The 14267-nt window shown below is 49.2% G+C and overlaps 1 protein-coding gene across 1 annotated transcript in view; it reads right to left on the bottom strand.

Annotated features, from left to right (window-relative positions):
* The window catches only part of LOC307076982 (cell adhesion molecule DSCAML1-like), a gene marked incomplete at its 3' end in the record, with an annotated part of 64573 nt that overhangs the window by 1787 nt on the left and 48519 nt on the right, over positions 1-14267 (bottom strand). The window contains 14 exon segments of the mRNA XM_079738215.1: positions 317-628; positions 1067-1267; positions 1850-2002; positions 2397-2515; positions 2701-2731; positions 2864-3019; positions 3645-3932; positions 4213-4401; positions 4870-4968; positions 5437-5600; positions 6250-6367; positions 7529-7682; positions 10456-10595; positions 14052-14207. Coding sequence (XP_079594341.1) covers positions 317-628; positions 1067-1267; positions 1850-2002; positions 2397-2515; positions 2701-2731; positions 2864-3019; positions 3645-3932; positions 4213-4401; positions 4870-4968; positions 5437-5600; positions 6250-6367; positions 7529-7682; positions 10456-10595; positions 14052-14207 — 2280 coding nt within the window.

Here is a 14267-nt window from a genome sequence, read left to right as displayed (position 1 = left end):
CTTGTTTGGGGATAGGCAGTGATACGGTCTTGACACGGTCTTATCTATATTAATGTTTAATCGTTTTTAGTAATATATAATAATATATTATGCTGTTTAATGTATATCTTACATTATGTATATCTTACATTATGATATATAGGGTTCTAACCCTATATATCATAATGTCTCATAATGTTTATATTTATATATAATGTTGTTTAATGTATATCTTACTCTTGTTGCCGCGCCACGGCCACGTTCTTGTTACGACCCTATATATAATAAGATATAATAAGATATAATGATGTATAGTAGTGTTTAATGTATATCTTACTCTTGTTGGCGCGGTGGGGGATGGGCACGGCCACGTTCTTGCCGCGGTCGTAGTCCTGGGGTTTGGGCGGCGAGGCGGTGAATCGGCAGATGCCGGGCTCCGACGGCGTGCTGAGCGAGGTCATGCTGTCGGCCGGGTCGTTGGTGCCGGTGGTCATCTGGTCGGAGGAGCTGTCGCTGATGAAGCACTCGGTGATGGTGAACTTGGCGTGCTGCAGGTGCTCCTCCAGCTTGGCGTGCTCGTAGGCGCGGGCCAGCTCCTCGTAGGTGGAGGAGGCGCTCTCCGTGGACACCATGCTGTTACGGCCCTTATCTGGAAGACACGCGTCAGCCGGTCACGCTGCAGGACGGACGCAGGGCGTGCACTAGAAACAACACCCGCGTGACGTAGGGCTGGGCCTTTAATAGGAATTTAAATCGTGATTTTCGATTTTAGCATCAAACGATCACAAATCGAATCGTTTATTTTTTATTTATTTTTTTTAAATTTATTTTAATTTAATTTTTTATAGAAAGTGAAAGAGAGAAAGAACAGCTGGATACCTATCCGTACATTATTTTAGATTGGAACATTTTCTTTTTGAAGTCTGTTTTGGGAGACACGCTGAATAAACACACATTTTCAAACTCAAAAATAATCGTTTGAATAATCGTGATTTCAACATTGACCAAAACAATCGTGATTACGATTTGTTCCATAATCAGAGCAGCCCTAGCGTGAGTGGGCGTGGTGCGTCCAGGCTCCGCCCACCTGTGTCCTGCGACAGCGAGGCGCTGTAGCTGTCGCTCTCGGTGGCCGTGATGCCGTGGGAGCCCATGGTACGCCAGTCCGAGGTCAGGGTCCTGGCCGAGGCGGTGGACTGGCTCTGGCCCGGCCGGCTCAGCGTCCACTGGCTGGAGTAGCGGTTCCTGGAGCTGTGGGCCGACTTGATGCTCTTCCTGGACACTGGGTCTGGGGGAGAGGCTGGGGTCAGGCTTCTGCACATGAGGCTGCTGCTATACTATGATGCTATACTGTACACTACTGAAGAAGTACACACTCTTATAGTAAAGACGTACAGACTCTTATAGTGAAGAATTACTGACTCTTATAGTAAAGACATACCGACTCTTATATTAAAGAAGTACAGACTATTAATGCCAAGAAGTACAGACTCTTAGTAGTATATAAAGGGTGCAACCGGCATTTGAGTCGTTAAGGTGCCTCGTTTAGACAGACCTGATTAGTTTAGATGCCTTGTGAAGACACACCTGAGTGGTTTAAATATGTCGTTAAGGCACACCTGAGTGGTCTAAATATCTCGTTAAGGCACACCTGAGGGGTTTAAATATGTCGTTAAGGCACACCTGAGTGGTCTAGATATCTCGTTAAGGCACACCTGAGGGGTTTAAATATGTCGTTAAGGCACACCTGAGTGGTCTAGATATCTCGTTAAGGCACACCTGATTGGTCTAGATATCTCGTTAAGGCACACCTGAGTGGTTCACATAGTACGCGGTTGGTCTGGTATGCAAGAGGTTGATGTGAACTCACTGGTTCCGGGGCGGATGTCCGACATGTCTATCAGAGGTCCAGAGTTCTGGATGAGGGCCTGGTGGTGGAGGGAGACCCCCGTGCAGAAGTTCTGCGGGTTCACCGATTGGCTGAACTCTGTGTCTGTCACCGGGACCGCCGCTTTGTCCTCACCTATTACAAGCCAGGAAGGGACAAACTAGGAGGTTAGACTTTAACAACACAAACATATCGATAATCTGGATTTGTGAATAATATATACTCTTCCCTCTTGTCCCTCTTAAGGGAAAATAGTAATAATGATGAGCCAGAGCTGAATAGTGTGAATAGTGAATAGTGATAATGGTGAACCCTACCTATCTGCTTGATGCCCTGCTAGTTAGTGAATAGTGATAATGGTGAACCCTACCTATCTGCTTGATGCCCTGCTAGTTAGTGAATAGTGATAATGGTGAACCAGACCTATCTGCTTGATGCCCTGCTAGTTAGTGAATAGTGATAATGGTGAACCAGACCTATCTGCTTGATGCCCTGCTAGTTAGTGAATAGTGATAATGGTGAACCAGACCTATCTGCTTGATGCCCTCCTTGTCCTCGATGAGCAGCTGGACGCGGGGGATGTCTATGTGGAGCCGGGGCCCCTGGGGCGGGCCCTTCACCGGGGTGTCGATGCTGCGGTTGTTCTTGCTACACACACACACACGCACACACAAACACACCCACACACACACAGACACACACACACACACACGCACACGCACACGCACACACACACACACGAGAATTAGTCCCATATAACACGCCCACAACATAAAATAACATCACATAACATAACATCACATAAGATGACATGTATGAAATCAGTTTCGTACCTGATGAGCATCTCTGCCAGGCTCTTTGCATCTGAAAGACAAATTCTTCATTAGATCACAGATACTAGAAATAAACACATTCCTCCTCCTCTCCTCCTCCTCCTCCCTCCCCGCCTCCTACCCCACCTCCTCCTCGTCCTCCTCCCCTACTCCTCCTCCTCACCTCTGAGTCTCTTCAGTCTCTTCTCCTTGCGTTTCTTGCGGATGATGAAGAGTAGGGCGACGCCCATGCTCACTAGGATGACGGGCGAGCCGATGGAGAACAGCTTCTTGACATCGTCGCCGTCGCCGCGGGCCGACTTGATGGGCGGGATGGTGCCTGAAACACGGCACACGCGTTCACGCCGGATATCACACTCCATCCAATTAAATTCAATTGTATTTGTATTGCCCTTAATCAGAGGTATATCTATGACACCCCACTGACCCTAGCCCCCCAGAGGGCAAGAACAAACTTCCTTAATAACCGAGGAAGAATGGGAGCCATAAATGACATCAATACATACAGGAAAAACATTTTAAATGAGTGATGATGTGCTGGCTGGTTAACAACAAGGAGAGTCCAGGCATTATTTTTAGTCACTGCGATATATATCAAAAACCAGTCAGATTACATGGGCAAAGGCCCCTCTGCTTACATGAAAGGCCCAACGTGCTCCAAACTGTCTCACTGTGATTACACACGTAGGGCGTGTTCACCGGAGAGCCACGCTTCATGTGCACACGCACCGACATGGCTGTCACGACCCATCCCTAATATTCGTAGCACGGCACAAACCAGAACTAGGATCTGATTGGTCAAACGGAGCCCGGCAAGCATTATGTCACGTCTGTCCCGTGTGCATTGGGCGCCTCAGGAGGGATTGTTATCGTGCACTCATTTCAAGGAAGAGTGATAAATAGTGCAGGGGTGAAAAACAAGGAGGTGAATGGAAGCCACTCACTGCCGTCGTAGTCGGTGGTGGCGAACTGGGAGCTCTGGTTCCCACAGCCGGCGCTGTTGCAGGCCTTCATCTTCAGCTCGTACCAGGTGGCCTCGCGCAGCTCGCTGAGGATCAGCGGGCCCGTGGCGTTGGCCTTCAGTGTCTGCCACGCCCACGTGCCCTTGGGCCTGAAGTCCAGCAGCAGGCCGGTGATGGGGCACCCCCCACTGGTCCAGCCCTGGAGGTTGAGGCCCGCGTGGCTGGAGTTGATGTGGGTGAGCAGGGGCTGGTCCTTGGTGAACACGGGCTCTGGAGGGAGGGAGGGGCCGGGGTAGAGACACACACTGGGGATTAGCCTCCACACACTTAACACTCTAAGGACCGCCTTTCTGTGGATGAAGAGCTAGGACCCACGCCTCAAAGACCTTACCTTGACCCTGCATCCAGATCACAGGTTAGACCCAGACCTTAACCTAGACCCTGACCCTAACCTAAACCCTGATCCTATCAAACCCAGACCCTAACCTAGACCCTGACCCTAACCCTGGCCCAGATCCCAGGTTAGACCAGGACCCTGACCGAGCCCTACCTCGTCCGTGGGTCTTGGCCTCGATGATCTCGCTGATGCGTCCGGAGCCCACGCTGTTCTTGGCGGCCAGCTTCACCTTGTACCAGGTGCCGCAGCGCAGGTTCTCCAGCCGGAAGGAGCGCTCGCTGGAGCTGATGAACACGTCGCGCCACTCCTCTGTGTTGTCCACCGAGTACTGCAGCACGAAGCCTGCAGGACACACAGAGGGTCAGCGTTCCCTGTCAAGGCCTGTTCTCTGGGTTCTCCTTTAGAGGGCTTAGGCCTGGGGGGGGGGGGGGGAGGGGGGGTCATGAGGGCCCCGGCAAGCCCTTTGAGACCGGGGCTGGAAATAGGGGGCTGTAGAGATCAAATTGACTCGACATTGACCTGGTGGAATCCCACCCTGCTGTTCCAGCGTTCTGACACCAGAGGGCGACAGAGTATCAGGATGTAAATCAATGTGTCATTTTGTTCGTATAAAAGAGGGAACGCTGTTCAGTGGGCTGCTCTGACAATAAGACCGACTGAGTGAAGACAGGGAGAACGCATTGCAACACACAACATTTAAATAAGCACACGTATGTAAATGAGCAGAGAGGAGCGGTGAGATGAATGAGGGACCGCGGCCCATCCGTCAGGCGGCGGCGGAGGTGGAGTTAAAGCATGAGGTGCTGTCACCTCTGATGGAGCTTCCCCCGTTGTCCCCAGGGATCCAGGCCAGGGTGATGGAGGAGGTGGAGGTGGTGGAGACCGTGAGACGGGGCTGGTCAGGCGGCACTGCAACGGACAAATCAGGATGAATATTCAAATCAAAATGTCCGTAAAGCTCAGCGCTCACCTCTGCTGCGTCTCTCTCAACCGTCGGGGATGTTGGATGCATTGTTTTGTTTTGTAAATGCATTTTTATAAATGTACATTTACTTTGCTGCTCCTTGGACCGGTGAATAGATATATTTGATGTATTAATTAATTAATTCATGTACAAAATTATCTATTTTTTAATTTCTATCACTGTCCTATACATTCTGTTGTGACAATTGATAATACTTTTGGGATTATTTCCTGTCTTTTCTGAAATATATTAACATGAATACAATTCTAACTTATTTGATCAAAACGTCCCAAACAACCCCCTTACCTTCCACAGTCACTACCAGGAGCAGCTAGCAGGGAGCAGCTATCAGATTGCAGCTAGCAGCTAGCAGAGAGCAGCTAGCAGTTGGCTAGCTATCAGAGGCCACTCACCTTGCACCACCAAGTTGACGATGATGGTATCAAAGCCCAGCGTGTTGGTGGCTGTGCAGGTGTAGTATCCACAATCCTCTGCTTTCACTGAGCGCAGCACCAATGTCCCGTTGGATAAGATCACCCGCTCTTTGTCCACTGCAACCGGGGCGGCTGAATCCTCACTGTCAGCACAAGAACCACAGAACCAAAATATAATTTTATATAGTTTGAGTCCTCACTGTCAACAAGAACCACATCATCAGCATAGGACAATATATAGTATGATTATTTGATTAACAAGAACCACATCATCAGCATATAACAATACATAGTCTGGGGTTCTAGTGTGTTCTAGTTGTGGAGGGTTCTGGGGTTCTAGTGGGTTCTGACCGGTCCCCTTGACCTTGGATGTGGGTTCTAGTCGGTTATTCTCGAGGGTTCTAGTCGTGGTTTTAGTTCCAGTGTAATCTAGTTTGGGGTTCTAATGTGTTCTAGTCTGTGGTATTAGAGGGTTCTATTCTGTGCTTCTAGTTCCAGAGGGTTCTATTCTGTGGTTGTAGTTCTAGTGTATTCTAGTCAGTGATTCTACAGGGTTCTAGTCTGTGGTTCTCAAGGGTTCTAGTCGTTGGTTGTAGTTCTAGTGTATTCTAGTCAGTGGTCCTACAGGGTTCTAGTCTGTGGTTCTAAAGGGTTCTTGTCAGTGGTTCTACAGGGTTCTAGTCTGTGGTTCTAGTGTGTTCCAGTCTGTGGTTCTAGTGGGTTCTATTCTGTGGTTGTAGTTCTAACGTATGGTTCTAGTTGTTCTAGTGGGTTCTAGTGTGTGGTTCTGACCTGTCCTTGGTCCACTTGACGGTCGGTGTGGGTTCTCCCACAGAGCTGCAGGGCAGACGGACCTCCTTCATCCAGGGTGTGGTCACGGTGCCGCCGAACGACAGGATCTTAGCAGGCGCTACCATGACAACCAGAAACAACAATAAACAACAATACACAACAGGAAACAGAACCACCGTGTGCTTTGTGAAAGGCAGAGGGGCAGGCCTGAGTCAAATCTCTTCAAAGGTCTTCCTCTCCACCACGAACATTTCAAGATAAGTGTATTGCGTTTGCTCTAAAAGGTGTTTTAACCAATAGAGTTAAATGTGCCGTGTAGTTATTGATCACAAACTTTTATCCGAAGTGACTGGCTGCGGTTATCAGGGATCAAACCTAGAACCTTTGGGCTTGGAGTCAAACAGTCTCACCACTGGACTATATTTAACCAATAGAGTGATGTTTAACCAATCAGGCAGTGTGTACTCTCCCAGTCTATCTATAGTCCATCTAGCCTCCCCTCTATCGATCTCCACCAGCCATCCTGTCCCAGAGGGCCTGTTGACTGAATACACCCAGTTCACTATCCCATAATTAACACAACACTTCACCTCGCTACATAGCCTGCGCACAATCAATACCGCAGCTGTCAATCAATACACACACACGCAAGTACGCATGCATGCACACAAGCTAGCGCACACTGACACACAGACAGACACACACACACAGCCTAGAGTTAAACTGTTACGAGTGGTGTGTGTGTGTGTGTGTGGAGAATGAGGAGGCTCATCCCTGCTAACCTTTCACACAGCAGGTCACATGACCCCCGCCACCTTCAAGTCACACCCCTTATCCATCAAGGCCCACCCCCAAGCCTACCTTCCCTCTCTTTCGCTCCTTCACCATCTCTCTCCTCTGTCTGCCTCTCTCCCTTTCCCCCTTTCTTTTCACTTCAGTTCTCTCTCTCCCAGCCCGCTCTCCCTCCCTTCCCCCCTTCCCCCTCCCACAACAGGTCATTCCTTGACCCCCACCCCCTAAGGCCCCGCCCCTAATGAAGCTCCGCCCATACGACTCATCCACGTCCTGTCAAACCACACCCCTAATGAAGCTCCGCCCCTTCCGACTCATCCACGTCCTGTCAAACCACACCCCTAATGAAGCTCCGCCCCTACGACTCATCCACGTCCTGTCAAACCACACCCCTAATGAAGCTCCGCCCCTTCCGACTCATCCACGTCCCCTCAATCCCCTCTACCTCGAACCCCACCCTTATAGTAGCTCCGCCCCCAGCTCCTACCTTTCCCAGCGGGCTCCACCACCACCTTGTCGCTCATGTTCCCGCGGCCGGCGGTGGTGACGGCGGCCGCCCAGATGTGGTACTGCATGCCGCGGCTCAGGTGGGTGATGCGGTAGAAGAGCATCTCAGGGTTGGCCTCATACTCACTGGGCGCCTGGGGGAGCAAGGGTGGGGTGTCCCGATTATAGTCCGCTCTTCCAGACACACACACACACACACACACACACACACACACAGGCCTCGGCAACACGGCTGTAAAGAACATACAATTTGATGCAGAGAGTGAGACAGGGAGTTGGGGAGGGAGGATACAGGGAGTGAGAGTGACAGGGAGATATAGGCAGAGTGATAGAAAAGGTGATAAAGAGAGGAGTGGGAGTTGGAGTGATAAAAGGAGTGTTACAGGAGTGATAGTGATACAGTTGGTGATACATTTAGTCATAGTGATACCGAAGGTGATACAGAGAGTGACAGTGAGTGCTAGAATCATGGGGCCAAAGTGATAGAGTGATCGTTGTACAGAGAGTGAAACAGTGTTAGAGAGAGTGAAACAGTAATGCAGAGAGTGATAGAGTGATACAGTGAGTGTTACAAAGAGTTACATTGATCCAGTTAGTGATCGGGAAAGAGGGACGATAAGGGGATATGGAGTGTTACAGGGGGTGATAGAGTGATACACCAGTGATAGTGATACGGTTAGCGATGGTGATAGTTAGTGATAGTGATACAGTCAGTGATACAGGGAAATAATGAAAAGGCGAACAAAAGCCCCCTCATCTGTGTGACTGATACCCTCTGGGTGTACCGCCCACCCCCCTCCTCCACCATCTGTCTCTCTCTCTCTCTCTCTCTCTCCCCCACTCCTCCCTACCGCCCTCTCCCTCTCTCCCCATCTCTGTCTCAATCACTCTCTCTCTATCTCTGTCATCCTTCCCCATCTCCTTCTCTCTATCTCTATATCTCTTTCCCTCTATCTCAACTACCCTCTCTCTGTCTCTCTCTCTGTCTCTCGCTCTATCTCCACCACCCTCTCTCTATCTCCCTCTCTCTATCTCCACCACCCTCTCTCTCTCTATCTATATCTCCCTCTCTCTATCTCCCTCTCTCTATCTCCACCACCCTCTCTCTCTCTATCTATATCTCCCTCTCTCTATCTCCCTCTCTCTATCTCCACCACCCTCTCTCTCTCTATCTATATCTCCCTCTCTCTATCTCCCTCTCTCTATCTCCACCACCCTCTCTCTCTCTCTCTATATCTCCCTCTCTCTATCTCTCTCTACCACCCTTCTCTATCTCCCTCTTGCCTCCATCCCACGTTCCCTCCGTATCCCTGTTCTCCTTTCCTCTATCCCTCTTTTGCTCACACATTTTATCCCTATCCCCTCTCCATCATCTCTCCCCCTGTCACTCCCCCGTCCCTCCTCTCTCCCCCGTCCCTCTCACTTCCTTCCCTTTTTCCAGTGCCTCCGCTGCTCTCTCTCCTCCCTTTCTCCTTATTTCATCCCTCTCTCTTTCTGCCAAGCAGCCTCTCCCTCTTCCCCCTCCTCTGTCCCCTCTTCCTCCCTCTCTCCTTCTGCCAACCAGCCAGCTCCCTCTCTCTCCCCCTCCCTCTCTGTCTCCCCCTCTGTCTCTCTCCTCATTTGCATGCCGCTCATCCACACAGAGTGGGGGGTATTTGTGAATAATAAAAGTGAGTCTTCTTGGAGATGGGAGGTGTTTTTTCACGAGCTGATCGTGCACGTCTTGTGCGTTAGTGCACGCCTGGCCGAGCTGCAATCAAAATGCGCCAAACATGTGTATAAATAGAGAGTAGTTCAATTTGATCAGGCGGGGTGTGTGAGTGAGAGTGTGTGTGTGTGTGTGTGTGTGCTCTCGATGCGGCAGTGTGCATGTATGCTTGTTCTCTGCTTCATTTGCATATCTACGTCTCATCGCGTTGCCAAGACAACCTCATCTGTTCATCTGGGAGGGCAGGAAGTAAAGCAATGGTGCAAACACACACGCACACACATACACACACACTAATATGTAAACCAAACGCACACGCACACAGGCACGCACACACACACACACACACACACACACACACACACGCAAACAGATACATGCACACACACAACAAGATATAAACACACAGGGACACACACACATACACACTGAAACATTTAAATGACGTTAACAACTTAAGGCTGTTAGTGAGCACTGATCAATCAATCTGCTGTCGGCTCCAGGTTATGTTCCCTGTTTTAAACCGTCCGCCATGTTGGCTCCAGGTTATGTTCCCTGTTTTAAACCGTCCACCATGTTGGCTCCAGGTTATGTTCCCTGTTTTAAACCGTCCACCATGTTGGCTCCAGGTTATGCTCCCTGTTTTAAACCGTCCACCATGTTGGCTCCAGGTTATGTTCCCTGTTTTACACCGTCCACCATGTTGGCTCCAGGTTATGTTCCCTGTTTTAAACCGTCCACCATGTTGGCTCCAGGTTATGTTCCCTGTTTTAAACCGTCCACCATGTTGGCTCCACGTTATGTTCCCTGTTTTAAACCGTCCACCATGTTGGCTCCAGGTTATGTTCCCTGTTTTAAACCGTCCACCATGTTGGCTCCAGGTTATGTTCCCTGTTTTAAACCGTCCACCATGTTGGCTTCAGGTTATGTTCCCTGTTTTAAACCGTCCACCATGTTGGCTCCACGTTATGTTCCCTGTTTTAAACCGTCCACCATGTTGGCTCCAGGTTATGTTCCCTGTTTTAAACCGTCCCCCATGTTGGCTCCAGGTTATGTTCCCTGTTTTAAACCGTCCACCATGTTGGCTCCAGGTTATGTTCCCTGTTTTAAACCGTCCACCAAGTTGGCTCCAGGTTACGTCCCAGACCACATACAGTATACAGTACGTATATAGTCCTGGATGTATGGGCGGGGCTTACCGGGTGTCCGGAGGCGGGGCTGGAGCAGTAGATGGTGTACTTGCGGATCACTCCATTGGGCTTGTGGGGGGGGAGCCAGGACACCACCACACTGCTGGGGGAGGAGGGGACCGCCTTGATACCAGCAGGAGCACCAGGCACTGGAGAACACACAGACACACAAGTTAGGCATAACAGACTGTGTGTGTGGGTGCCTGTGTGTGTATATTTATGTGTGTGTGTAGGTGTGCGTGTGTGCGTGTGTGTGTGTGTGTGTGTGTGTGCGCGTGTGCCCGTGTGCGTGTGTGTGCGTGTGTGCGTGTGTGCGCGTGTGTGCGTGTGTGTGTGTGTGTGTGTGTGTGTGTGTGTGTGTGCGTGTGTGTGCGTGTGTGTGTGTGTGTGTGGGGCAGGGCTGAAGGGTATTATCTTCTCAAAGTGAGCAGTTACCCGTTAGCATGTTAGCTCTAAGAACAGGCTGATCTTTAGCACTCTGTCCAGCTGTGCCATATGGTCACCACGCGCTGGCCAGCAGTTTGTGACTCCTGCCGCTAACACTCAACCCATCCGGCTACTCATACTACACCCAGCTAGGAGCTAATGCTACACCCAGCTAGGAGCTAATGCTACACCCAGCTAGGAGCTTATGCTACACCCAGCTGGGACCTGTGGCTACACCCATCAATTTGCTAACCAAGCTAGCCGCTAACACTACACCCAACTAGCCGCTACGGCTACACCCAACTAGCTGCTGAGTCAGTCAGTGGGCTGTGCGGGGTTTGTGCGTGTGTTGATAGTGGGGTGGGGAGAGTGGTGGAGGGGGAGGGTGGGGGTGAGTTAAGTCCCATCTGGTGCCACGATTGTCAACCCTCCAGACAGACAGCATGATGCCCCCCCCCCACCCAGGGAGACCCCTGGGGCATCCAACCACCCCCGCACAGACCCTTAAACCACCCCCACCCAGACCCACCTAACACCCCCACCCAGACCCTCAAACCACCCCCACCCAGACCCTCAAACCACCCCCACCCAGACCCACCTAACACCCCCACCCAGACCCTTAAACCACCCCCACCCAGACCCTCAAACCACCCCCACCCAGACCCTCAAACCACCCCCACCCAGACCCTCAAACCACCCCCACCCAGACCCACCTCCACACATCATACATAATCAGGGTGAAATAGGATAGTAATCTTTTTATCATTTTAAAATTACAAAAACATTGTAAATAATATCATACATAAAATCAAAAATGATATATCAGAATCAGTTCCAAAATGAACTCCTGCTGCCAACCAATGGAGGAGGCATTTCAACATTTGGCAGTTAAGAATTCCTAACATAGTGTAAGCCCGCCCACAACATAGTATAACTCCGCCCCCAACCTAGTGTAACTCCGCCCCAATGTAGTATAAACATGCCTATAACAGAGTGTAACTACGCCCCCAACATGATGTAACCCCGCCCCCAAAAGAGTGTAGACCCACCCCCAACAGAATGGAATCCCACCTACAAGCACAGGCATGTTTTCATGTATTTTTCATGTTTACTTATTGTCAAGCGAATTTTAATACTTTTAAAACGTAGCAAAAAGACAAAACAAGAACTAGGCTCCCCAAAGCATAGTGTAGTCCTAATGGCTACGTAACGCATAGCTGTAATAAACAGTAGAAGAAGCATTTTGAATTGAGAATTCTACCGTTTTCATCAACCTTTCCAAAGGCAACACTTTAAAATGCGCATAAAGATGAGTTGCCGGACGCGGGCTGGGGTGTAACCCCGCCCCCAACAGTGTTAGCGCCACATTAACTCCCCCTAATCCCGTCGGAGTTAATCCCCCCTCTCCAACGCTCTCTCCCGCTACGGAGAGAGCGGACGGGTGGGGGGCTGGCTGGCCCCTGGATGCTACCCTCCTGCCCCAGCTCGGAAGGCCCCCCAACAACCCCTACTCAGCCAGGAGCCATGGAGACAAAGCCTCTTAGTCCTCATTAGCGGTGCTAATGGCTCCTCCTTTAGTCTCGCTGGAGATAGGATAGAAACCGCTAACTACACCCTGACATGTTGCTCCTTATCTGACGCCTCCTCCTTATCTCCTACAACCTACATCCTGTAATCCCCGCTCCGCACGTGCTGGGCGTGTGTGCTGTGTGTGTGTGTTTCTGTGGGTGTGTGTGTGTATGTGTGCGTGTGGTTGGGTGCCTGTGTGTGTGGGTGTGTGTGGGTGGGTTTTTCTGTGAGTGTGTTTGTGTTTCGGTGTGTCTGTGTTTCTGTGTGTGTGTGTGTGACGGTGTGTGACGATCCAATTAATTTTATTATGGAAAAATGATTTTTTTTTAAAAAATAAAGGATATATATAATGGTGTGTGTGTTTGTGTGTGTGTGTATATGTGTATATACTACAGTATATATTTGTGTATTCATTGAAGTGTGTATAAACTACATTTAGTATATGTGTGTGTATACTACAGTATGTATCAGTGTGTGTATACTACAGTATGTATCAGTGTGTGTACACTACAGTATGTATCAGTGTGTGTATACTACAGTATGTATCAGTGTGTGTAGACTACAGTATGTATCAGTGTCTATACACTACAGAATGTATCTGTGTGTGTATACTACAGTATGTATCAGTGTGTGTACACTACAGTGTGTATCTGTGTGTATACTACAGTATGTATCTGTGTGTGTACACTACAGTATGTATCAGTGTGTGTACACTACAGTATGTATCTGTGTGTGTACACTACAGTATGTATCAGTGTGTGTACACTACAGTATGTATCAGTCTGTGTAGACCACAGTATGCATCTGTGTGTACACTACAGTATGTATCAGTGTGTGTACACTACAGTATGTATCAGTGTGTGTAGACCACAGTATGTATCTGTGTGTACACTACAGTATGTATCAGTGTGTACACTACAGTATGTATCAGTGTGTGTAGACCTAAGTATGTATCAGTGTGTGTACACTACAGTATGTATCAGTGTGTATACACTACAGTATGTATCAGTGTGTGTATACTACAGTATGTATCAGTGTGTGTACACTACAGTATGTATCAGTGTGTATACTACAGTATGTATCAGTGTGTGTACACTACAGTATGTATCAGTGTGTGTACACTACAGTATGTATCAGTGTGTATACACTACAGTATGTATCAGTGTCTATACACTACAGTATGTATCAGTGTGTGTACACTACAGTATGTATCAGTGTGTATACACTACAGTATGTATCAGTGTGTGTACACTACAGTATGTATCAGTGTGTGTAGACTACAGTATGTATCAGTGTCTATACACTACAGTATGTATCAGTGTGTAGACTACAGTATGTATCAGTGTGTGTGCACTACAGTATGTATCATTGTGTGTAGACTCCAGTATGTATCAGTGTGTGTACACTACAGTATGTATCAGTGTGTGTAGACTACAGTATGTATCAGTGTGTGTAGACTCCAGTATGTATCAGTGTGTGTAGACTCCAGTATATATCAGTGTGTGTACACTACAGTATATATCTGTGTGTACACTACAGTATGTATCAGTGTGTGTACACTACAGTATGTACATACTCCAGTGTGTCTCCCTGCCCTCCAGTGTACTCACGGTCCTCGCGGGTCTGGATGTACAGCACGTTGCTGCGGACGCCGTCCCCAGCCTGGGTGTAGGCCAGCACCTGGACGCTGTAGTTGGTGAACTTCTCCAGAGAGTGCAGCTCCACCTGCTCCCTCATGGTGGTGATGTTCTGCATCTCTCCCCACTCTGGGGGGGGGGGGGGGAGAGTTCACAAAGTTTACTCATGGACAGGAGAGGTGAAGGTGG

The sequence above is a fragment of the Pollachius pollachius genome (genome assembly GCF_949987615.1).
Source record: "Pollachius pollachius genome assembly, chromosome: 6".
Classification (NCBI taxonomy): Eukaryota; Metazoa; Chordata; class Actinopteri; order Gadiformes; family Gadidae; genus Pollachius; species Pollachius pollachius.
Note: the sequence above shows the minus strand (reverse complement) of the source record. Positions and strands in the feature narration are given on the sequence as shown.